A 23,618-nucleotide genomic window follows, 5' to 3' on the forward strand; every position below is an offset into this window, starting at 1 on the left:
CGGCGCGGGATGGAAACACAGGGCCCTGATCGACCACTACCGCTGCAGTCTGCGCGAGGATGTCCTCACTTTCGACCAGCTGGTGGACCTGTCCATCCGGCTGGACAACCTGTGCTGGCTACTCGTGGACGTCCAGATCGGGGTCTGGTGGTTCCGTCCTCCCACACCCCCTCTCCGATACCCATGGAGCTGGGAGAGGCGGTGTGCTGGGAGACCGGAGGGGGTTTCCGCTCGTGCACCATCTGTGACTGCAGAGGTCAGACTGCTGGTCGGTGCCGGGTTGGTTCCTCTGGGAGTCGAGGCAGCAGGCAGGGTGCTCTGGCGTCACCCCAGGTGTGCTGGCATCATTCTCACCCAGAGTCCTCTGTTGCACATATGTTTGTGTCTGTCACTTTTCCTGAGTTTTTCCCACATTCCCAGCATAAGGCGCTCATAGATTCAGGCGCGGCTGGGAATTTCATTGATAGAGCGTTAGCTCATAGTTTAGGGACCCCCATTGTTCCTGTGGATGTGTCCTTCCCTGGTTAACTCCTGAGATAGTTAGGGTCAGGGTTCATTTGGGAGGTCACCGCTCCTTTGGGCATGGTGACGCAGGGAAAATGTGTATTTTCCTTATTGACTCTCCTGTGTTTCCCGTGGTGCTGGGCCACCCTGGTTAGCTTGTCATAACCCCACTGTTTCTTGGCCACAGAGGGCTCTCGCGGGGTGGTCGCGAGAGTGCTCAGGTAGGTGTTTAGGGGTTTCCGTTGGTGTTACTACGGTGGTGAGTCATTCCCCCTGAATATGCAGATTTGGCTCTCGCCTTCTCTAAAAAGAAGGCGACTCAATTACCACCTCATCGACGGGGCGATTGTGCGATAGATCTCCTGGTAGACGCTGCACTTCCCAGGAGTCACGTGTATCCCCTCTCACAGGCGGAGACAGAGACTATGGAAACATATGTCTCCGAATCCCTGCGTCAGGGCTACATTCGGTCCTCCACTTCAGCCGTCTCATCGAGTTTATTTTATATAGAGGGAGGTCTGCGTCTGTATTGACTATCGGGGTCTAAATCAGATCACGGTGAGGTATATTTACCCGCTACCGCTCATAGCCACAGATATAGAGTCAATGCACGGGGCGCCCTTCTTCACCAAACTAGATATCAGGAGCGCTTACAACCTGGTGTGTATCCGGAAGGGAGACGAGTGGAAGATGGCTTTCAGTACCACCTCTGGGCACTATGAGTACCTCGTCATGCCTTACGTGTTGATGAATGCGCCATCAGTCTTCCAAGCTTATGTAGATGAGATTTTCAGGGACTTGCACTGGCAGGGTGTGGTGGTGTATATTGATGACATTTTGGTATACTCCGCTACACGCGCCGAGCATGTGTCCCTGGTGCGCAGAGTGTTTGGTCGTCTGTTGGAGCATGACCTGTACGTCAAGGCTGAGAAATGCCTGTTCTTCCAACAGTCTGTCTCCTTCTTAGGGTACCGCAATTCCACTTCAGGGGTGGAGATGGAGAGTGACTGCATTGCAGTCATGCGTAATTGGCCGACTCCCACCACGGTAAAGGAGTTGCAGCGATTCTTAGAGTTTGCCAATTACTACTGGAGGTTTATCTGGGGTTTTGGTCAGGTAGCGGCTCCCATTACTTCACTGCTGAAGGGGGGCCCGGTGCGCTTGCAGTGGACGGCTGAGGCGGACAGGGCTTTCAGTCACCTGAGGGCTTTGTTTACCTCGGCTCCCACGCTGGCCAACCCGGATCCCTCTTTGGCGTTCATAGTGGAGGTGGACGCGTCCGAGGCTGGGATAGGAGCTGTGCTCTCTCAACGCTCGGGTACCCCACCGAAGCTCCGCCCTTGCGCCTTCTTCTCGAAGAAGCTCAGCCTGGCGGAGCGAAACTATGACGTAGGGGACCGGGAGTTGTTGGCTGTCATCAAGGCCCTGAAGGCGTGGAGACATTGGCTTGATGTGGCTAGACACCCTTTTCTCATCTGGACTGATAACCACAATCTGGAGTACATCCAGGCAGCGACTCCTCGTCAGACTCAGTCTCCTACTGAACCCTCGCCAGGCAAGGTGGGCCATGTTTTTCACCCGCTTTGTATTTACCCTTTCTTACAGACCAGGCTCCCAGAATGTTAAGATAGACACATTGTCCCGGCTGTATGACACAGAGGAGTGGGCCATGGATCCCACTCCCATACTCCCGCCTCTTGTTTGGTGGCCCCGGTAGTGTGGGAGATGGACGCAGACGTTGAGCGGGCATCACGTGCAGAGCCCGCTCCCCCTCAGGGTCCAGCTGGGCGTCTGTACGTTCCGTCTGCTGTCCTCGACCGGCTGATCTATTGGGCTCACCTTCCTCTGGTCATCCTGGGATTGGTCGGACGGTGCGCTGTCTTAGTAGGAAGTACTGGTGGCCCAGTTTAGCTAAGGACGTGAGGGTTTATGTTTCCTCCTGCTCGGTGTGTGCCCAGTGCAAGGCTCCTAGACACCTGCCCAGAGGTAAGTTATAACCCTTACCCGTTCCACAACGGCCATGGTCGCACTTGTCGGTGGATTTCCTAACCGATCTTCCACCTTCACAGGGTAACACCACGATCCTGGTCGTTGTGGATCGTTTTTCTAAGTCTTGTCTTCTCCTCCCTTTGCCCGGTCTCCCTAAGGCCCTGCAAACTGCGGAGGCCCTGTTTACACACGTTTTCCGGCACTACGGGGTGCCTGAGGATATAGTGTCTGATCAGGGTCCCCAGTTCACGTCAAGGGTCTGGAAGGCGTTCATGGAACGTCTGAGGGTCTCGGTCAGCCTTACCTCAGGTTTTCACCCTGAGAGTAACGGGCAGGTGAAGATAGTTAAGCAGGATGTGGGTAGGTTTCTGAGGTCTTATTGCCAGGACCGGGCGGGGGAGTCAGCGCCGTTCGTGCCCTGGGCAGAGATGGCCCAGAACTCGCTCCGCCACTCCTCCACTAACCTTTCTCCCTTCCAGTGTGTATTGGGGTATCAGCTGGTTCTGGCTCCTTGGCATCAGACCGAGGCTCCTGCAGTGGACGACTGGTTCCGGCGCACGGAGGAAACATGAGACACCGCCCATGTCCACCTTCAGCGCACTGTACTGCGCCAGAAAGTTGGCGCAGATCATCACCGCAGTGAGGCCCCGGTGTGAACAGGGTCTGGCTCTCGACCCGAAACCTGCCCCTCCGCCAGCCCTGTCGGAAGCTGGGTATGCTGTTTGTGGGGCCATTTCAAGTCCTGAGTAGATTGAATGTTACAGGTTCCAACTCCCCCCCGATTACCGCATTAACCCCTCGTTCCATGCGTCTCTCCTCAGGCCGGAAGTGGTTTGCCCACTCCAGGAGTCTGAGGTGCGGGAGGTTCCTCCACCCCCTCTGGACATCGAGGGGGCCCCGGCGTACTCCGTTCGTTCCCATACTGGATTCAAGACTTCGGGCGAGGGGCCTTCAGTACCTCGTGGACTGGGTGGGGTATGGTCCGGGGGAGAGATGCTGCGTTTCCGGTGGAGGACGTGTTGAATCCTTCCATGCTGCGAGATTTCCACCGTCTCCATCCGGATCGCTCTCGTCCCCGAGTTCAGTGCCGACGCGCAGCTGGAGCCGCATGTCGGGGGGGGGGTGGGGAGGTACTGTCTCTTTGTAATAAGGTGTCACGACTTCTGTCGAAGTCGGTCCCTCTCCTTGTTCGGGCGGGGTTCTGCGGTCGACGTCACCGACCTTCTAGCCATCACTGATCCATTTTTCATTTTCCATTGGTTTGGTCTTGTCTTCCTTCACACCTGGTTCCAATCACATCAATTACATGTTGTGTATTTAACCCTCAGTTTCCCCTCATTTCCTTGTCGGAGATTGTTTGATTGTATGTTTGTGGATTATGTGTTGGTGGTTTTGTACCCACTTTTTGTTATTTTGTATTTTGGTTTTGGAGTTTTGTGAAGCACTGATTAAATGACTCCGTTTATACCAAGTTCGATTCTCCTTCGCCTGACTTCCCTTCCACCAACACGCACCCATTACATAATGTGAGGCTGAGATTTAGGGAGCTTTTCATCTCTCATGCAGGCAACGGGACAATGGTCACTGGCGCCATATGGCACCCCTTTGTGTGAGGTGTATACTTTTGTTTCAAAATGTATTTGTTTATGTCTACTAAGAATCATTCTGTGTACCCCTGATTTAGCCCACTGCAGTAAAAGGTTAAAGTTAAGGCGGGTTGGTTCAGTTATCAGCTGAGTTAGATTTAGCTCAATGCAGATATATTTCAGCCTATCAAAAGCTGGCATCAACCAATCCAGATTAGGATCACCCAAAATTAATAATTCAGATTTAGCATAGTTAGATTGCAAGTCAGACTATCGGCTAAGAGCACATGTTGAGGCAGAGGGAGGGTGATAAATTCCCACTAGCATAAATTCGGCATTGTTAACAAGAGAGAGATACAGAAACATTTAAGTTGTCGTTTGTAAATATGGAGACAGCTCCACCTCTGTCAACTCCATTGGATTTAAACACATTATAAACAGTCAAAGAGACATCTGTATCCGGCAGTCGTAATTAGCCAAGTTTCAGATATTACCAGAATGTCCACAAATAGATATATTGTCTAGAACTGTACAAATGGGCCTATGCCTAGAGCTGGTACGTGGGCTAAAACAAGCTGGTTACATGTTGCGGGCCTGCAGTATGATGATAATACTGACAATTTATGGTTGGGCACTGGGCCTGAAATAATTAAATGCTTGTTGGTCTTTCAGAGTTCCAAACAGTTATTTAAAATCTTGTTTCAGCTGGTCTGAGCTAGCCATCCCAATGTCATTAGATCCCACATGGACTACGACAGCTACAGCCCCCATGTTCTTGCGTAAAACGATAGGAAGCAGCCTGTGTCCGAGCTTCAGGATAGCACAATGTTTTTGCATTGGGAACGAAGATGTTTCTCACATTAGCGCTGCCGATGATAACGGATGGTGAGATATGTATTTTTATTTATTATGGATCCCCATTAGCTGAGCTATTCTTCCTGGGGTCCAGCAAAATTAAGGCAGTAATACAATTTTAAAAACATTACAATACATTCACAACAGATTTCACAACACATTATGTGTGTGTCCTCAGACCACCTCTACTACCACATATCTACAACACAAAATGCATGTGTACGTGTGTGTATAGTGCATATGTTATCGTGTGTGTCTGTGCATGTGTTTGTGTCTCTTCACAGTCCCCGCTGTTCGATAAGGTTTATTTTTATCTGTTTTTTAAATAACATTTTACTGCTTGCATGAGTTACTTGATGTGGAATAGAGTTCCATGTAGTCATGGCTCTATGTAGTATTGTGCTCCTCCCATAGCCTGATCTGCTGCCATGTCTTCTGGTGGCATGTCTTGTGGGGTATGCATGGGCGTCCGAGCTGTGTGGCAGTAGTTCAAACAGACAGCTCGGTGCATTTAACATGTCAATACCTCTCATAAAAATACAAGTAGTGATGAAGTCAATCTCTCCTCCACTTTGAGCCAGGAGAGATTGACATGCATAATAGTAATGTTAGCTCTCTGTGTAGATCCAAGGGTTAGCCGTGCTGCCCTGTTCTGAGCAAATTGCAATTGTCCCTCTTTGTGGCACCTGACCACACCACTGAACAGTAGTCCAGGTGTGACATAACTAGGGCCTGTAGGACCTGCCTTGTTGATAGTAAGAAGGCAGAGCAGCACTATATTATGGACAGACGTCTCCCCATCTTAGCTACTGTTATATCAATATGTTTTGACCATGACAGTTTACAAACCAGGGTTACTCCAAGCAGCTTAGTCACCTCAACTTGCTCAATTTCCACATTATTCATTACAAGATTTAGTTGAGGTTTAGGGTTTAGTGAATGATTTGTTCCAATTCAGTTTCTGTAATAGCTGACGTGTAAAGTGTTGAGTCATCCGCATACATAGACATGCCAGCTTTACATGCCAGTGGCATGTCGTTAGTAAAGATTGAAAAAAGTAAGGTCCGTCAGTTTTTGTAAAAGAAAAAGAGAGACCCACACTAGGAGAGACCCACACTCAGATGCAATAATTGAATAACATAATATCCAACGTTTCGACAGACAAGCTGTCTTCATCAGGGTATAATGGCAAACACTGCGGGTGACCAGTTTATATAGTATCAAAGGTGTCATCATGGCAGAGTGTGGCCTGATATCCTTGGTTAATTCTTAGATATAAAAATAAATATAAAAAACATGAATGATAGCCTACGATCATAGATACAATTTGGCTAAATAGGCCTACAAACATTTACAATGAATAGCAAAATCACAATAATAACAGGAATGGTGTACTGTACGTTGAGACCAAAGGGAGCAAGGGTCTTTAAATTAAAGATCCAGGCAGCCTCTTGTTTTAACAATAAATATATGATGTCCCCCCCTCTCCTAGGGAGACCTATGTGTGTGTCCTTTGACACTATATAAACTAGTGATCCACAGTGTTTGTCATTGACACACCATACCCAACCTTGTTTGATGTTTTTATTGTTACTGGTATTAGTTTTGAGGTTGCTTTGTCAAGTTGCTTTGACATTTGATCGCAATCAGGATTTTGCAAACTGCCAGATGGTGAAGCATGATTCCTCACTCCAGTGAATGCGTTTCCACTGCTTCAGAGTCCAATGGCGGCGAGCTTTACACCACTCCAGCCGATGCTTGGCAGTTTGACAGACTAATCTGGGTTTGGTGGATGCCAGGAGAACACTACCTGCTCAAATGCATAGTGCCAACTGTAAAGTTTGGTGGAGGAGGAATAATGGTCTGGGCTGTTTTTTATGATTCAGGCCCATTAGTTCCAGTGAAGGGAAATCGTAACGATGCAGCGTACAATAACATTGTAGATGATTCTGTGCATCTAACTTTGTGGCAACAGTTTGGGGAAGACCCTTTCATGTTTCAGCAGTAACAATGCCCCTGTGCACTAAGCAAGGTCCATACAGAAATGGTTTTATATAAGGACTGGTGGCCAGTCCTCTTCTGGCTGTGGAGATAGTACATGGCCATAAAGGCCAGATTTTTCTTCAAGATGTTCAAACGAACAGCAGGGTCATTCAGAGGTCGAGTGTTCCATAGCAGCAGGCAGAACAGTTGAAACTGGAGTAGAAGCATGACCAGGTGGACGGGGGACAGCCAGGAGTCATCAGGCCAGGTAGTCCTGAGGCATGGTCCTAGGGCTCAGATCCTCCAGGAGGGGAGGGAGATATTGACTTTCCCCATGTCTCCTCTGTCCCAGGGAGTACAGGCCCAAGGAGAACGTGACCTTTTTAGAGAATGGGACAAGGGTCGCTGCCTACCAATGCAAGACCTTTGTGTTTCTGCCAGAGAGGTCAGTGGGTGATCCTGACATAGACATGATCACAACCATCAACATCCCAGCTGTGGTGAGTAAAAGTGTGTGTGTGTGTGTTTACACTGTTATGAGCTCTTATTTTTCTCTTCTAAAGCCAACTATCATGTTAAGTGTTGTGTATGTAGAGGTTTAACAGCTTCTAAATTGAAGCATACCATTCATTTCTTAATTTTTTGTTGTTTTCTCTTTTTTCTTGTTGTTATTTGAACTAGTTGTTTTTTGGTCATTGTGTTTAACAATAAGTAATCTCTCCCACCTTTTCCATTAACCCCCCCCCTCTCTCTCTCTCTCTCGCGCTCTCTCTCTGTCTCCCCCTCTTATCTCTATCTATCTATCTATATCCCTTCTCTATCTCTCTCCCTCTATCTATCCTACACTCCCTCCCCCTCCCTCCCCTGCTCAGGCTGTGATGAACAAGGTAAAGGATAGCTTCTGGAAGAGTTCTTTGGTGTCTATCTGGATGAACTCCCTGCATGTGGGCATGTTCATGACGCACTCCGTCAATGAGCTTTTGTGGGGCTTCAAGGACCCTCTGCTGTCCCGCATACACCCCATGAACCCTGAGATCGACGAGTACTTTGGCCTCATGTATAAGGTAGGTCAGGGAATGAATACAAAATACAACATCTGACACACTCAACCCTTTATAAGTTCTGTAAAGAACAATTTAAACTGTCTATGGTCCTTGATACCTGTTGTGTCTGCTGGTGGTTACCACTTTCACCTGAATATAAAATATTAGTATAATAAAATAATATGAATGGCCTTTTAGAATGATTTTCCTTCTCTTTTCCACTCTGTAGAAAAATGGAAGCAATGATGGTGAAGTTGTTTACCATACCGGGGAGGCAGACTTCATGGACTATGGCAGGATAGCCAGATTTAAAGGAGAAAGGTACATAGTGGCCATATTTGGGGAGTTTATCCCATTCTTCTCTGCAGATCCTCTCAAGCTCTGTCAGGTTGGATGGAGAGCATCGCTGCACAGCTATTTTCAGGTCTTTCCAAAGTTGTTAGATTGGGTTCAAGTCCAGGCTCCGTCTGGCCACTCTACTATAAAGGCCTGATTGGTGGAGTGCTGCAGAGATGGTTGTCCTTCTGGAAGGTTCTCCCATCTCCACAGAGAAACTTTGTGAAACTTTGTGACCGAAACTTTGTGACCATCGGGATCTTGGTCACCTCCCTGACCAAGGCCGTTCTCCCCCGATGGCTCAGTTTGGCTGTGTAGCCAGCTCTAGGAAGAGTCTTGCTGGTTCCAAACTTCATCCCTTTAAGAATGATGGAGGCATTGTGGACCTTCAATGATGCAAACATTTTGTGGTACACTTCCCCAGATCTGTGCCTCGACACAATCCTGTCTCTGAGCTCTACCCAACAGTTGCTTCAACCTCAGGGCTTGGTTTTTGCTCTGACATGCACTGTCAACTGTGGGAACCTATATAGACAGGTGTGTGCTGTTCCAAATCATGTTCAATCAATTTAATTTACCTCAGGTGGACTCCAATCAAGTTGTAGAAACATCTCAAGGATGATCAACAGAAACAGGATGCACCTGAACTCAATTTCGAATCTCATAGCAAAGGGTCTGAATACTTATGTAAATAAGGTATTTCTATTTTAATACATTATGGGGTATTTTGTGTAGATTAATGAGGATTTTTTCAAATTTAATACATTTTAGAATAAGGCTGTATAACGTAACAAAATGTGGAAAAAGTCAAACGATTTGAATACTTTCTGAATGCACTGTCTTAAGATATTTCTTAAAAGTGTCAACAGTTTCTGAAGCTCTCAGATCCTCTGTAAGACTGTTCCAAAGGCCAGGACCATAGTGACTTAAAATTAAGGCAGCCTCACCAAATGTTTTGGTTCTGATCTTTGGAACGACTAAACAACCAGTGACAGAAGATCATGACATGTTTTCGGGTGCCATGCCGAACAGTGCATTAAAAATCAATAAAGCAATTTGTAAATCAACAGACCATCCTTCAAAAATCATTCTCAAAAGTTGACTGCTGGATCCTCATTAGTCAATTCTTTAGAGAAATAAATGTACAGCACTCCAAAAGATGCTGTGTTGTAACTACCTCCTACAATACATACTGCACATCATCTTCCCTAAACACACACTGGACATTCTGTCCAAGATTTATATCTTTATTCTAATGATATGAAACCCATCATTGAGTAAGTGTAAAGGACTGGAACAGAACAGTCCATCTGTTTCCTGAGAACTTCTTCATACTGCCAGATAGTATCAGAGGACAGGGTTATGACCCAAATGGCACAATGTTCCCTATGTAGTGCACTACTTTTGACCAGAGCCCCTATGGCCATTTGGAATGCAGACTGCAGCACCAGAAATAGAGACTCCCCAGAGGCCCCTGGCCTAGCCAGAACCCAGAGCACAGAGCTGTGTGCTTGACACATCCTAGTACTTAGCCCAGTTGGAAAGGTCTCAATGAAGGCTTCCTGTTAGCTTTCTTCTAATGTAATAACAGACCTACCAGTATGTATCATGCAGCACCCTTTCCTTCCCCCTTTGATTAGATAAAGCACAAATGTTGATTAGCTTTCTTTAATATGTTGACTGATAAGTCACACAAGCCTAAACAATCAAGCATTGGGCTAGATGGCGATTTGTGTTTAATAGGTATTATAAAGATGTACATGTATGTTTTTTCTTTAATCACGTTACATTTAGAAATACATTTTGTGTTTCAGCAAACTGAGTCTGTGGACATCTGAGCAGAGTAACATGATCAACGGTACAGATGGCAGTGCCTTCCACCCCCTGCTGTCCAAGAAGGAGAGACTGTACATCTTCAGTCCTGACCTGTGCAGGTAGGCTACAATTCAGAATCTTACAGATCAGAACAGATGTCTCACTAAACTTTATGTCAGAGGTCACTAAAATGCACACATTTTGACAGGGTGGGGTCAAATCCATTTCAAGTCAAGTCAGGAAATATTGCTTTTAAATGAGGAAATTGAAATGACCCCAACTCTGCTAAACAGTATGTCAAAGGTCAGTGTTGAATATATACAGTTTTACTTTGGTAAATGGATCCCATAAGAAAATTGTAAGTTCAGAAGCGATGTTGCTCATTTGAGCGATGGCCTGTGGTCTCATGTGTGACTTTTGTGGTAGTTTCTTTACTATCAAATGAGGAGAGACAAACTTATCACACAATTCGGAGTTATACTTAAACAAAATCTTTATTCTCTTATTAATAAGGGTCAATACAACACACACATATAAAGTTAATCGATTGAGTGAGCTATGATAATGATAGCTGGTCGACAAATCACCCTCAGATGATTCATTGAGAGTCCGAGACAAAGGTACAAAGGTCTTTTATAGCCAAAATACACCTCCTTCAGTCTGCATGACAAACAACAGATGTATGGAATGGGTCACAAGGTTAATATTTGTATGAAAGATACAAAGACTGTGTCTGCTGTAAAAACTGTTATCATTGTGTAGAGACCAGGGTCTGGCCCCGAGCCATCTCTCCCTGGTACCTTCCAGTCAGGCGCACAGACACTAATCATGCTATGGAAGGTCGGCTTGTTAGGTTTATCACTAATCCATCGTAAGGCCCATCCTCAGTAGAACACACACACAGATGAGTGTTTTAACAACCCCTTATTCGGTGGCATAAAACAACCATTTGATGCAATAACAGTATTACAACATAATCTTGTAATTTATCTCACATTCCCCAATGTTGAGAGTCCTCTCAATTTAAAACAAAATTACAAGTTTTAAGAACATTAATTCACTTGTAGAAAATGCATACATTCTTCATAAAACAAGAAGCATTGCATTGCATTGCATTTATTTCTGCATGTGACAGGCTGCTATAGAACTGGCTCAGCCTCCTCCAAAGAAACCCATTTCAACCTCCAACACAATGTGTCTGGGGCGGTCCTGATACACAGACACCTGCTTGCAGTTTATATGATTCAAGGCTATATCTTCATAGACAGTGAAAATCTCATATTTAATGCATAATGCAGTGCATGCAACAATGGAGTTTAATAAAATAAGCTTTCGTTTTCTATCACACTCTAATGGATCAGCAAGGTGGAAATAACTATTTCCATCCCAGAAGCTAAAAGCTTGTTGGACAAATCCAGGTAGTGGCTCCTGATTTAAGTCAAATGTATTACGTTGGTGCCTAATGAACATGACCCAAGACAAGCATCATGATTCCACTATTTATAAGGCAATACCTATAGATAAAAAAATATTAGGATCAGTTTCACTCTCCAGATCAGAGTTCACCCTTTCCATTCACCAGGGCATGCTGAGAATAGTGTCAACATCTTTAGCTCACAACAGCAATCAAAACAATCAATCCATCATACATTAATTGCTCCACTCATATAGTTATTAACATATTTAACTCAAATCAATCCTTCAGTTTTAAAAATCATTCAGTTATCAAATCATAATTAGAACCCAATTCATTATCCAACCAAAATGTAGAATGACATTGCTCAGTGATAGGACCAATCACTTAAAATCCTCAATTTAACACACATCGACATTGGCAGAATGTACATTTATATTAACATACAGTATAATTATCCTATAATTCTAGTATTAACTTTCTTATCATAATTATAATTACAGATCAGTGTCCTAATATATTCTTAATCTAAATGACAATAATTTTAGCAGTGTTGTAGAGTGGATGGCCCATGATAATGTCCCAATTTCAATGTCTCACCTGAGCCACCACCACCTTTACCACCCATTATGTCTTGTCCATTTGTCAACCAGTATACCAGCGACATAAGAGAAGTTTAGAACAGATTTCTCCCCACCACATGGACTCCTGTCACACTCCTGAGAGAAAAAACAGCTTAGATTGGGTGCTGTACACCCGTTGCTGGCTATGTCTCAGGTCTCTCAGTAGACATTAGAAGTGGTGCGGACGGGGCTGTATTGAACGCATTTGTCGCTCTTCTTCAGCCAGTTAAAGGGGGTTTTGAAGTACACACACTGTTTGGTCCAATTATCTCTTCCATGCATTAAGACACCAACTAACACCTTTCATGATAACCTCAAGAGAGGACAGATCAGAACAACAGTTTAGTTCAGTTAATTTTTGATTCAAGAAATCAAGACAAGCATTGACTATATGATAAATTATTACTTTTACCAATTATTCTTAATACCAATGTCTAAACATATGTCAAAGAGAATAACACATTCCACTGAAACAATTTTTTCAAATTGGCTATACTCCCCATTACACTGTCAACTTCATCGCAGAGCTACAGGATAAGGAAGTTAGACCTATAACCCATCGGGAGAAATCCCAACCAGCCATCAGACCTAATCTGGTGAGATTTGTATCAAAACGAACAGAACAAACAACACAAGCAACACAGCAATACTCTTCTTTACATATCACTCAATACACTCGTACATACAGTTGAAGTCGGAAGTTTACATACACTTAGGTTGGAGTCATTAAAACTCGTTTTTCAACCACTCCATAAATTTCTTGTTAACAAACTATAGTTTTGACAAGTCGGTTAGGACATCTACTTTATGCATGACACAAGTAATTTTTCCAACAATTGTTTCCAGATAGATTATTTCACTTATAATTCACTGTATCACAATTCCAGTGGGTCAGAAGTTTACTGTGCATTTAAACAGCTTGGAAAATTCCAGAAAATATGTCATGGCTGTAGAATATTCTGATAGGCTAATTTGCATCATTTGAGTCAATTGGAGGTGTACCTGTGGATGTATTTCAAGGCTTACCTTCAAAATCAGTGGGAGAAGGGAAAAATCAAAAGAAATCAGCCAAGACTTCAGAAAACATTTTGTAGACCTCCACAAGTCTGGTTCATCCTTGAGAGCAGTTTCCAAATGCCTGAAGGTACCATGTTTAATCTGTACAAACAATAGTATGCAAGTATAAACACCATGGGACCACGTAGCCGTCATACCGCTCAGGAAGAAGACGTGTTCTGTCTCCTAGAGGTAAACGTACTTTGGTGCGAAAAGTGCAACTCAATCACAGAACAACAGCAAAAGACCTTGTGAAGATGCTGGAGGAAACAGGTACAAAAGTATCTATATCCACAGTAAAACGAGTCCTATATCGACATAATCTGAAAGGCCGCTCAGCAAGGAAGAAGCCACTGCTCCAAAACCTCTAGTCTGATGAAACAAAAATATAACTGTTTGGCCATAATGACCATCATTATGTTTGGAGGAAAAAGGGGGAGGCTTGCAAGCTGAAGAACACCATCCCAACTGTGAAGCACAGGGGTGGCAGCATTATGTCGTGGGGGTGCTTTGCTGCAGGAGGTGCACTTCTCAAAAAAGATGGCATCATGAGGCTGGAAAATCATGTGGATATATTGAAGCAACATCTCAAGACATCAGTCAGGAAGTTAAAGCTTGTTCACAAATGCGTCTTCCAAATGGATAATGACCCCAAGCATACTTCCAAAATTGTGGCAAAATGGCTTAAGACAACAAGGTCAAGGTATTGGAATGGTCTTCACAAAGCCCTGACCTCAATCCTATAGAACATTTGTGGACAGAACTGAAAAGGATGTGCAAGCAAGGAGGCCTACAAACCTGACACAGTTACACCAGCTCTGTCAGGAATAATGGGCCAAAATTCACCCAACTCATTGTGGGAAGCTTGTGGAAGGCTACCCGAAACATTTGACCCAATTTGATCATATTACTCCAGTGCTAGCCTCCCTACACTGGCTTCCTGTTAAGGCAAGGGCTGATTTCAAGGTTTTACTGCTAACCTACAAAGCATTACATGGGCTTGCTCCTACCTATCTTTCCGATTTGGTCCTGCCGTACATACCTACATGTACGCTACGGTCACAAGACCACAAGACGCAGGCCTCCTAATTGTCCCTAGAATTTCTAAGCAAACAGCTGGAGGCAGGGCTTTCTCCTATAGAGCTCCATTTTTATGGAATGGTCTGCCTACCCATGTGAGAGACGCAGACTCATCTCTTCAGTGGGTCATATGATTGAGTGTAGTCTGGCCCAGGAGAGTGAAGGTGAACGGAAAGGCTCTGGAGCAACGAACCGCCCTTGCTGTCTCTGCCTGACCGGTTCCCCTCTCTCCACTGGGATTCTCTCCTCTAACCCTATTACAGGGGCTGAGTCACTGGCATACTGGTGCTCTTCCATGCCGTCCCTGGGAGGGGTGCATCACATGAGTGGGTTGAGTCACTGACGTGATCTTCCTGTCTGGGTTGGCGCCCCCCCCCCTTGGGTTGTGCCGTGGCGGAGATCTTTGTGGGCTATACTCGGCCTTGTCTCAGGATGGTAAGTTGGTGGTTGAAGATATCCCTCTAGTGGTGTAGGGGCTGTGCTTTGGCAAAGTGGGTGGGGTTATATCCTTCCTGTTTGGCCCTGTCCGGTGGTATCATCGGATGGGGCCACAGTGTCTCCTGACCCCTCCTGTCTCAGCCTCCAGTATTTATGCTGCAGTAGTTTATGTGTCGGGGGGCTAGGGTCAGTTTGTTATGTCTGGAGTACTTCTCCTGTCTTATCCGGTGTCCTGTGTGAATTTAAGTATGCTCTCTCCAATTCTCTCTTTCTTTCTCTCTCTCGGAGGACCTTAATCCTATGACCATGCCTCAGGACTACCTGGCATGATGACTCCTTGCTGTCCCCAGTCCACCTGGCCGTGCTGCTGCTCCAGTTTCCACTTTTCTGCCTGCGGCTATGGAACCCTGACCTGTTAACCGGACGTGCTACCTGTCCCAGACCTGCTGTTTTCAACTCTCTAGAGACAGCAGGAGCGGTAGAGATACTCTTAACGATCGGCTATGAAATGCCGACTGACCCTCGACAACTACTGTGATTACTATTATTTGACCATGTTGGTCATTTATGAACATTTGAACATCTTGGCCATGTTCTGTTATAATCTCCACCCGGCAAAGCCAGAAGAGGACTGGCCAACCCTCATAGCCTGGTTCCACTCTAGGTTTCTTCCTAGGTTTTGGCCTTTCTAGGGAGTTTTTCCTAGCCACCTTGCTTCTACACCTGCATTGCTTGCTGTTTGGGGTTTTAAGCTGGGTTTCTGTACAGCACTTAAACAATTTAAAGGCAATGTTACCAAATACTAATTGAGTGTATGTAATCTCTGACCCACTGGAAATGTGATGAAAGAAATAAAATCTTTCTATTATTATTATTCTATTACTATTATTTTGACGTTTCACATTTTTTAAATAAAGTCGTGATCCTACCTGACCTAAAACAGGGAATTTCTGCTGGGATTAAATGTCAGGAATTGTGAAAAACTGAGTTTAAATGTATTTGGCTAAGGTGTATGTAAACTTCCGACTTCAACTGTATCACTCAAGGTGTGTAAACTTCAATCTAAAACCTCAGAGGACTAGTACCTCCCCCATAATTTTGACACATGACTACCAATGTGAGTAATGTGTAAAACAAATATTTAAAAAAATTAAACAGTACTACTGGTTAAAAAATAAAACAACAAAATCTAATTAGCATCACTACCCTTAATATCTCCATGAAGAAAAATAATTATACCCATACGGTCATAGTAAAATAGACTTAAGACAGCCTACCCTTAGTCAAAGGCAACGCCCTCTCCTTCTTCACATTGGTCCAAATCACAAATATGGCTGAGAACTATAAACTTCATCATAATTATCAATATTACAAATTACCTTCAAATCAGTATTACAAATTACCTTAAATTCATTATCCAAATGACTTTCCAGTGAGGGTGATCAAACCACACAGGAAAGTCAGGACAGAGGTCAGAGGTCATACAAACCCTTCAAATAAGTGTTTCTTACTATATTAGACTAATTAATAAAAAACAGTCAAACATTTCATACATTTCGTATCCTAGGGTTCCAGTAAGTTTTCAGTACTTGTCTTATCAAAAGATTTCATATGTTCAATTAAAACTCAGAAAATAATAACTTCAGAAAAATCCATGTATGTGTGTCCCTTTAAAAACGTATCTAGGATAGGGGGCAGCATTCTGAATTTTGGATGAAAAGCATTCCCAAATTCAACTGCCTGCTACTCATCCCCAGAATATAAGATATGCATATTATTAGTAGATTTGGATAGAAAACACTCTGACGTTTCTAAAACTGTTTGAATCTTGTCTGTGAGTATAACAGAACTTATTTAGCAGGTGAAACCCCGAGGACAAACCATTCAGATTTTTTTTTTAGGTCACTCTCTTTTCAATGAGGTTTCATTGGGTATCCAGATTTCTAAGGGACCTTCTTGCAGTTCCTACCACTTCCACTGGATGTCAACAGTCTTTAGACATTGGTTGAGGTTTTTCCTTTGTGTAATGAAGAAGTACGGCCATCCAGAACGAGGGTAACTTGAAGTGTTCTGTTAGACAGTTGCTCATGACCAGAAAGCTAGCTCCAGTTTGTTTTCCTCCTGTATTGAACACAGATCATCCCGTCTTCAATTTTATCGATTATTGACGTTAAAAAATTCCTTAAGTTGTATTACAAAAGTAGTTTGAATTGTTTTGGCAAAGTTTACAGGTAACTTTTGAGATATATTGTAGTCACGTTGCGCAAGTTGGAATCTGTATTTTTCTGGATCAAACGCGCCAAATAAATGGACATTTTGGATATATATCGATGGAATTAATCGAACAAAAGGACCATTTGTGATGTTTATGGGACATATTGGAGTGCCAACAAAAGAAGCTCGTCAAAGGTAAGGCATGGATTATATTTTTATTTCTGCGTTTTGTGTCGCGCCTGCAGGGTTGAAATATGCTTCTCTCTCTTTGTTTACGGAGGTTCTATCCTCAGATAATAGCATCGTTTGCTTTCGCCGGAAAGCCTTTTTGAAATCTGACATGTTGGCTGGATTCACAACAAGTGTAGCTTTAATTTGCTATCTTGGATGTGTGATTTCATGAAAGTTAGATTTTTATATTAATTTATTTGAATTTGAATTCACTGGCTTTTGTCCAGGTGGGACGCTAGCATCCCACATATCCCAGAGAGGTTGATTCCTTGGCACAAAGACAAACGGAAAACTCACTAAACCCAAATGAAAAAGCACACTCACAATAGCTCAAACATAGTATTTTAAAACACCAACAACTAGTCATAGCAAGTGTGTTGTGTGTGGGTATTTGCAAACCTTAAGGTAAAAACAAACAATAAAGGCCAGACCTTATTTAATTTGGTAGTTTACGGTTTCAATCTCACGCACCGCTCTCCCCAAGACCATAGCCCTGTGAAACATTTCAAAGAGAGAAAATGACTAACCCCGTTATGCTGGAAAAATAATTCAATTTCATTAGCATTCACTATACTAATATCATAATCAGTAACCCAAAGGTTTTTGATAATGATACAGTGCCTTGCGAAAGTATTCGGCCCCCTTGAACTTTGCAACCTTTTGCCACATTTCAGGCTTCAATCATAAAGATATAAAACTGTATTTTTTTGTGAAGAATCAACAACAAGTGGGACACAATCATGAAGTGGAACGACATTTATTGGATATTTCAAACTTTTTTAACAAATCAAAAACTGAAAAATTGGGCGTGCAAAATTATTCAGCCCCTTTACTTTCAGTGCAGCAAACTCTCTCCAGAAGTTCAGTGAGGATCTCTGAATGATCCAATGTTGACCTAAATGACTAATGATGATAAATACAATCCACCTGTGTGTAATCAAGTCTCCGTATAAATGCACCTGCACTGTGATGGTCTCAGAGGTCCGTTAAAAGCGCAGAGAGCATCATGAAGAACAAGGAACACACCAGACAGGTCCGAGATACTGTTGTGAAGAAGTTTAAAGCCGGATTTGGATACAAAAAGATTTCCCAAGCTTTAAACATCCCAAGGAGCACTGTGCAAGCGATAATATTGAAGTGGAAGGAATATCAGACCACTGCAAATCTACCAAGACCTGGCCGTCCCTCTAAACTTTCAGCTCATACAAGGAGAAGACTGATCAGAGATGCAGCCAAGAGGCCCATGATCACTCTGGATGAACTGCAGCAGAGATCTACAGCTGAGGTGGGAGACTCTGTCCATAGGACAACAATCAGTCGTATATTGCACAAATCTGGCCTTTATGGAAGAGTGGCAAGAAGAAAGCTATTTCTTAAAGATATCCATTTAAAGTTTGCCACAAGCCACCTGGGAGACACACCAAACATGTGGAAGAAGGTGCTCTGGTCAGATGAAACCAAAATTGAACTTTTTGGCAACAATGCAAAACGTTATGTTTGGCGTAAAAGCAACACCCTGAACACACCATCCCCACTGCACTGTCAACCATGGTGGTGGCAGCATCATGGTTTGGGCCTGCTTTTCTTCAGCAGGGACAGGGAAGATGGTTAAAATTGATGGGAAGATGGATGGAGCCAAATACAGGACCATTCTGGAAGAAAACCTGATGGAGTCTGCAAAAGACCTGAGACTGGGACGGAGATTTGTCTTCCAACAAGACAATGATCCAAAACATAAAGCAAAATCTACAATGGAATGGTTCAAAAATAAACATATCCAGGTGTTAGAATGGCCAAGTCAAAGTCCAGACCTGAATCCAATCGAGAATCTGTGGAAAGAACTGAAAACTGCTGTTCACAAATGCTCTCCATCCAACCTCACTGAGCTCGAGCTGTTTTGCAAGGAGGAATGGGAAAAAATGTCAGTCTCTCGATGTGCAAAACTGATATAGACATACCCCAAGCGACTTACAGCTGTAATCGCAGCAAAAGGTGGCGCTACAAAGTATTAACTTAAGGGGGCTGAATAATTTTGCACGCCCAATTTTTCAGTTTTTGATTTGTTAAAAAAGTTTGAAATATCCAATAAATGTCGTTCCACTTCATGATTGTGTCCCACTTGTTGTTGATTCTTCACAAAAAAATACAGTTTTATATCTATATGTTTGAAGCCTGAAATGTGGCAAAAGGTCGCAAAGTTCAAGGGGGCCGAATACTTTCGCAAGGCACTGTAAGTCCTTTTTACACACATTGTTTTAAGAATTAGGGAAGAGCTGATGCACTATGTCCCACATCGGCAAAATGTCCTTTGGCAATGACCGAAGGATCAAGTCAACTGGATGTACCAGTTTTGGGATCAATTCCATTTGGAATTTCTGTTTAATTCCACATTGGAAGAATGTTAATCTCTCATGAAAAATAAATATATAAATTTAAAGTTAAATAAAATTAAAGATCTAGTTGTGGATTTCAAGATTAGAGGAATGTAAACAATTTAAAGATCATCTGGAGTTAGCATTAGGGTTTTGGTCAATTACGTTTAGAATGTCAGTTTATGCCCTGAGTTAACTTAATTGAAATTGATCAGAAACCTGGGTACCGGTACCTCAGGAATCTCCAGAAGTAATTTCCCCTGTGGGTGACTTGTTAAGAGTGTCATGACCTGTGACCCCTTGACTAACCTATGCATGTAAATTGGAGGGTGTGTGGGTAGAAGCAAGTGTAGTTCAACACATGTTCACCATTACACAGCTTTCTGAAAGATGAGCTCATGTCTCAGACAATAAAGAGCATTGTTGCAGGTGGCCTACCTGAAGGCCTGACAGTCAGACCTGGGTTCAAGTACTATTTGTAATAATTTCAGATACTTTAGCTGTGCTTGTTTCATCTTGCCTGGCATAATGGAACCAATAGAATCGTCACAATCGCCTCCAAGTAGCTTAGAACAAACTTTCAAAGGATTTGAAAGATTTCGAATACTATTTGATCCCAGGTCTGCTTACAGTATCCTTCCAGCCTTGGCTCAGACTGTGTGTTGGCATTCATCTTTTCTAAACACCACAGAATCCATGGCCATGTTTACAGTATGGTGCCTACACCATTATCATATTGTCTAGTGCACTACAGTTCACTAGCAAAATGTAACCCTTTTCACTAGGGGGAATGCAACACTTAATTTAATTAAAAGACCACCCTTACTGTTGGTGTGGCTCCATTCATTCATATCAGTCCAAATGTGAGCAAGATAGTTCCGCAGATATTATGAGCTGTATTCATTTTAAACATTAGTGGGGAATGCTCTAAGTGAATATTGTGCTTGTTTTTCATAATCATGTTTGTAATTTAGTATTTTATTGTGTTTTATATTGATGTGTGTGTTTTTTATTGTGCAGGTCTCATTTGAAAAAGAGACATGGCGTCAATATGACACCCTGTTAGACATTACTTTTTCTGTTGTGATCCTCAGGTCCATCTTCATGGAGTTTGAGAAGGATGTGGAGGTGAAGGGACTCCCAGCATATCGTTTCACCCCTCCTCGTGACGTACTGGCCAGCAAGGAGGAGAACCCAGCCAATGAAGGCTTCTGTGTCTCCCCCAAAGAGTGCCTGGGTAGTGGAGTACTCAAAGTTAGCGTGTGTAAAAAAGGTAGTTAGCTCCAGCTCTCTACCTCCACCTCCTCTCCACCTCTCCTCTTTCTCTGTATTTCAGATCGGTGTAGTAGGCCCTATTCCATTTCAATCAGGTGTGTTCAGGGAACAAATTGAGATATACACACCCCAGAACACAGACACACTTACATGCACACACACACACACACACACACACAGACACACACACACACACACACACACACACACACACAGACACACACACACACACACACACACACACACACACACACACAGAGAGAGAGAGAGAGACATGCACAAACAAACACACACACACACACACACCATATGATACAGCTGCACCATCGAGAGCATCCTGATCGGTTGCATCACCGCCTGGTATGGCAACTGCTTGGCATCTGACTGTAACGCGGCAGGGGCGGCAGGGTAGCCTAGTGGTTAGAGCGTTGGACTAATAGCTGGAAGGTTGCAAGTTCAAATCCCCGAGCTGACAAGGTACAAATCTGTCGTCATTGAAAATAAGAATTTGTTCTTAACTGACTTGCCTAGTTAAATAAAGGTTAAAAAAAATTGAATTAAACGCACTACAGATGGTAGTGTGTATGGCCCAGTACTTCACTGGGGCCAAGATTCCTGCAATCCAGGACCTATATAACAGACTGAGCGCCAAGTCTAGGACCAAAAGGCTCCTTAACAGCTTCTACCCCCAAGCCATAAGACTGCTGAACAATTAATCAAATGGCCACCGGACTATTACATTGACCTCCCCCCCACTCTCCATTTGTTTAGTACACTACTGTTCATTATCTATGTATAGTCACTTCACCCCTACCTACATGTACAAATGACCTCTAACCTGTACCCCCGCACACTGACTCAGTACCAGTACCCCCTGTATACAGCCTCATTATTGTTATGTTATTGTGTTACTTTTTATTATTTTTTACTTTAGTTTATTAGTTAAATATTTTCTTGACTCTTCTTGAACTGCGCTGTTGGTTAAAACTTCTTCTGCCCCTTTTTTTTAAAGGAAACACTTTAAAGTTTGTGGAAATGTGAAAGGAATATAACAGAATATAACACATTAGATCTGGTAAAAGATAATACAAAGATATATATATATATATATATTTTTTTTTTGCATCATCTTTAAAAGGCTATAGTGTATTACTCAAGCCCAAGCGCAATTTACATTTTGGCCACTTGATGGCAGCAGTGTATGGGAAACGTTTTAAACTGATCCAATGAACCATTGCATTTATGTTTAAAAAAATTTTGTCACGACTGCCCAAATGTGCCTTATTGGTTTATTAATAACTTTTCAAGTTCTAAATTGTGCACTCTCCTCAAACAATAGCATGATATTAGTTCACTGTAAAATCTACCGTAAACTGCACAGTGCAGATAAATTAACCTCTAGTAACTCCCCATCCCGGGTCTGGGAGCGTAATCATCGACTGACACTAAATAGCATAACGCAACGGACATAAATATTCCTAGAAAATATTCCTATTCGTGAAAATCACAAGTGAAATATATTGAGACACAGCTTAGCCTTTTGTTAATCACCCTGTCATCTCAGATTTTCAAAATATGCTTTACAGCCAAAGCTAGACAAGCATTTGTGTAAGTTTATCGATAGCCTAGCGTAGCATTTTGTCCAGCTAGCAGCAGGTAACTTGGTCACGGAAATCAGAAAAGCAATCAAATTAAATCGTTTACCTTTGATGAGCTTCGGATGTTTTCACTCACGAGACTCCCAGTTAGATAGCCAATGTTCCTTTTTTCCAAAAAGATTACTTTTGTCGGCGAAATAGCTCCATTTGTTCTTCACGTTTGACTGAGAAATCGGCCGGAAATTGCAGTCACGAAAACGCCAAAAAATATTCCAAATTAGCTCCATAATATCGACAGAAACATGGCAAACGTTGTTTATAATCAATCCTCAAGGTGTTTTCAAATATCTATTCGATAATATATCCACCGGGACAATTGGTTTTTCAGTAGGACCGATTGGAATAATGGCTACCTGTGTATTTTACGCGAGAATCACTCTGAGAACCACTTGCGCAATGTAGCCGCTTACGGGTATTCTTCAACATAAATGCGTAAAACTATGTCACAATGCTGTGGACACCTTGGGGAATACAGAGAAAAAGTTATCTGGTTGATAGGCTGCTCAATAGGGACGCATTGGAACGCAGAGCTTTCAAAAGATGAGTCACTTCCGGATTGGACTTTTCTCAGGCTTTCGCCTGCAATATCAGTTCTGTTATACTCACAGACAATATCTTTACAGTTTTGGAAACTTTAGAGTGTTTTCTATCCTAAGTTGTCAATTATATGCATATTCTAGCATCTTGTCCTGACAAAATATCCCGTTTACTACGGGAATGTTATTTTTCCAAAAATGAAAATACTGCCCCCTAGTCACAAAAGGTTAACAAGAATTTCAGCTTTCTGCCAATATCAGATATGTCTATGTCCTGGGAAATGTTCTTGTTACTTACCACCACATGCTAACTGCATTAGCCTACGTTAGCTCAACCGTCCCATGGGGACCCACCGATCCTGAAGAAGTTTTAACAAACTATAGTTTTGGCAAGTCGGTTAGGACTTTGTGCATGACACAAGGAATTTTTCCAACAATTGTTTACAGACAGATTATTTCATTTATAATTCACTGTATCACAATTCCAGTGGGTCAAAAGTTTATATACACTAAGTTGACTGTGCCTTTAAACAGCTTGGAAAATTCCCGAAAATGATGTCATGGCTTTTGAAGCTTCTGATATGCTAATTGACATCATTTGAGTCAATTG

The 23,618-nt window shown here is 43.1% G+C and overlaps 1 protein-coding gene across 3 annotated transcripts in view; it reads left to right on the forward strand.

The window, feature by feature from the left end:
* LOC110523977 (lysosome membrane protein 2) overlaps positions 1 to 23,618 on the forward strand; it is a 69,412-nt gene that overhangs the window by 21,615 nt on the left and 24,179 nt on the right. For all 3 annotated transcript variants that reach the window (XM_036977726.1, XM_036977725.1, XM_036977727.1), the window contains exons 3-7: positions 7,270 to 7,417; positions 7,790 to 7,981; positions 8,190 to 8,281; positions 10,111 to 10,230; positions 20,634 to 20,812. In XM_036977726.1, the coding sequence (XP_036833621.1) occupies positions 7,270 to 7,417; positions 7,790 to 7,981; positions 8,190 to 8,281; positions 10,111 to 10,230; positions 20,634 to 20,812 (731 nt within the window). The remainder of the gene's footprint in view (positions 1 to 7,269; positions 7,418 to 7,789; positions 7,982 to 8,189; positions 8,282 to 10,110; positions 10,231 to 20,633; positions 20,813 to 23,618) is intronic.

This window comes from Oncorhynchus mykiss, chromosome 5 (genome assembly GCF_013265735.2).
Source record: "Oncorhynchus mykiss isolate Arlee chromosome 5, USDA_OmykA_1.1, whole genome shotgun sequence".
In the NCBI taxonomy this organism is placed as follows: domain Eukaryota; kingdom Metazoa; phylum Chordata; class Actinopteri; order Salmoniformes; family Salmonidae; genus Oncorhynchus; species Oncorhynchus mykiss.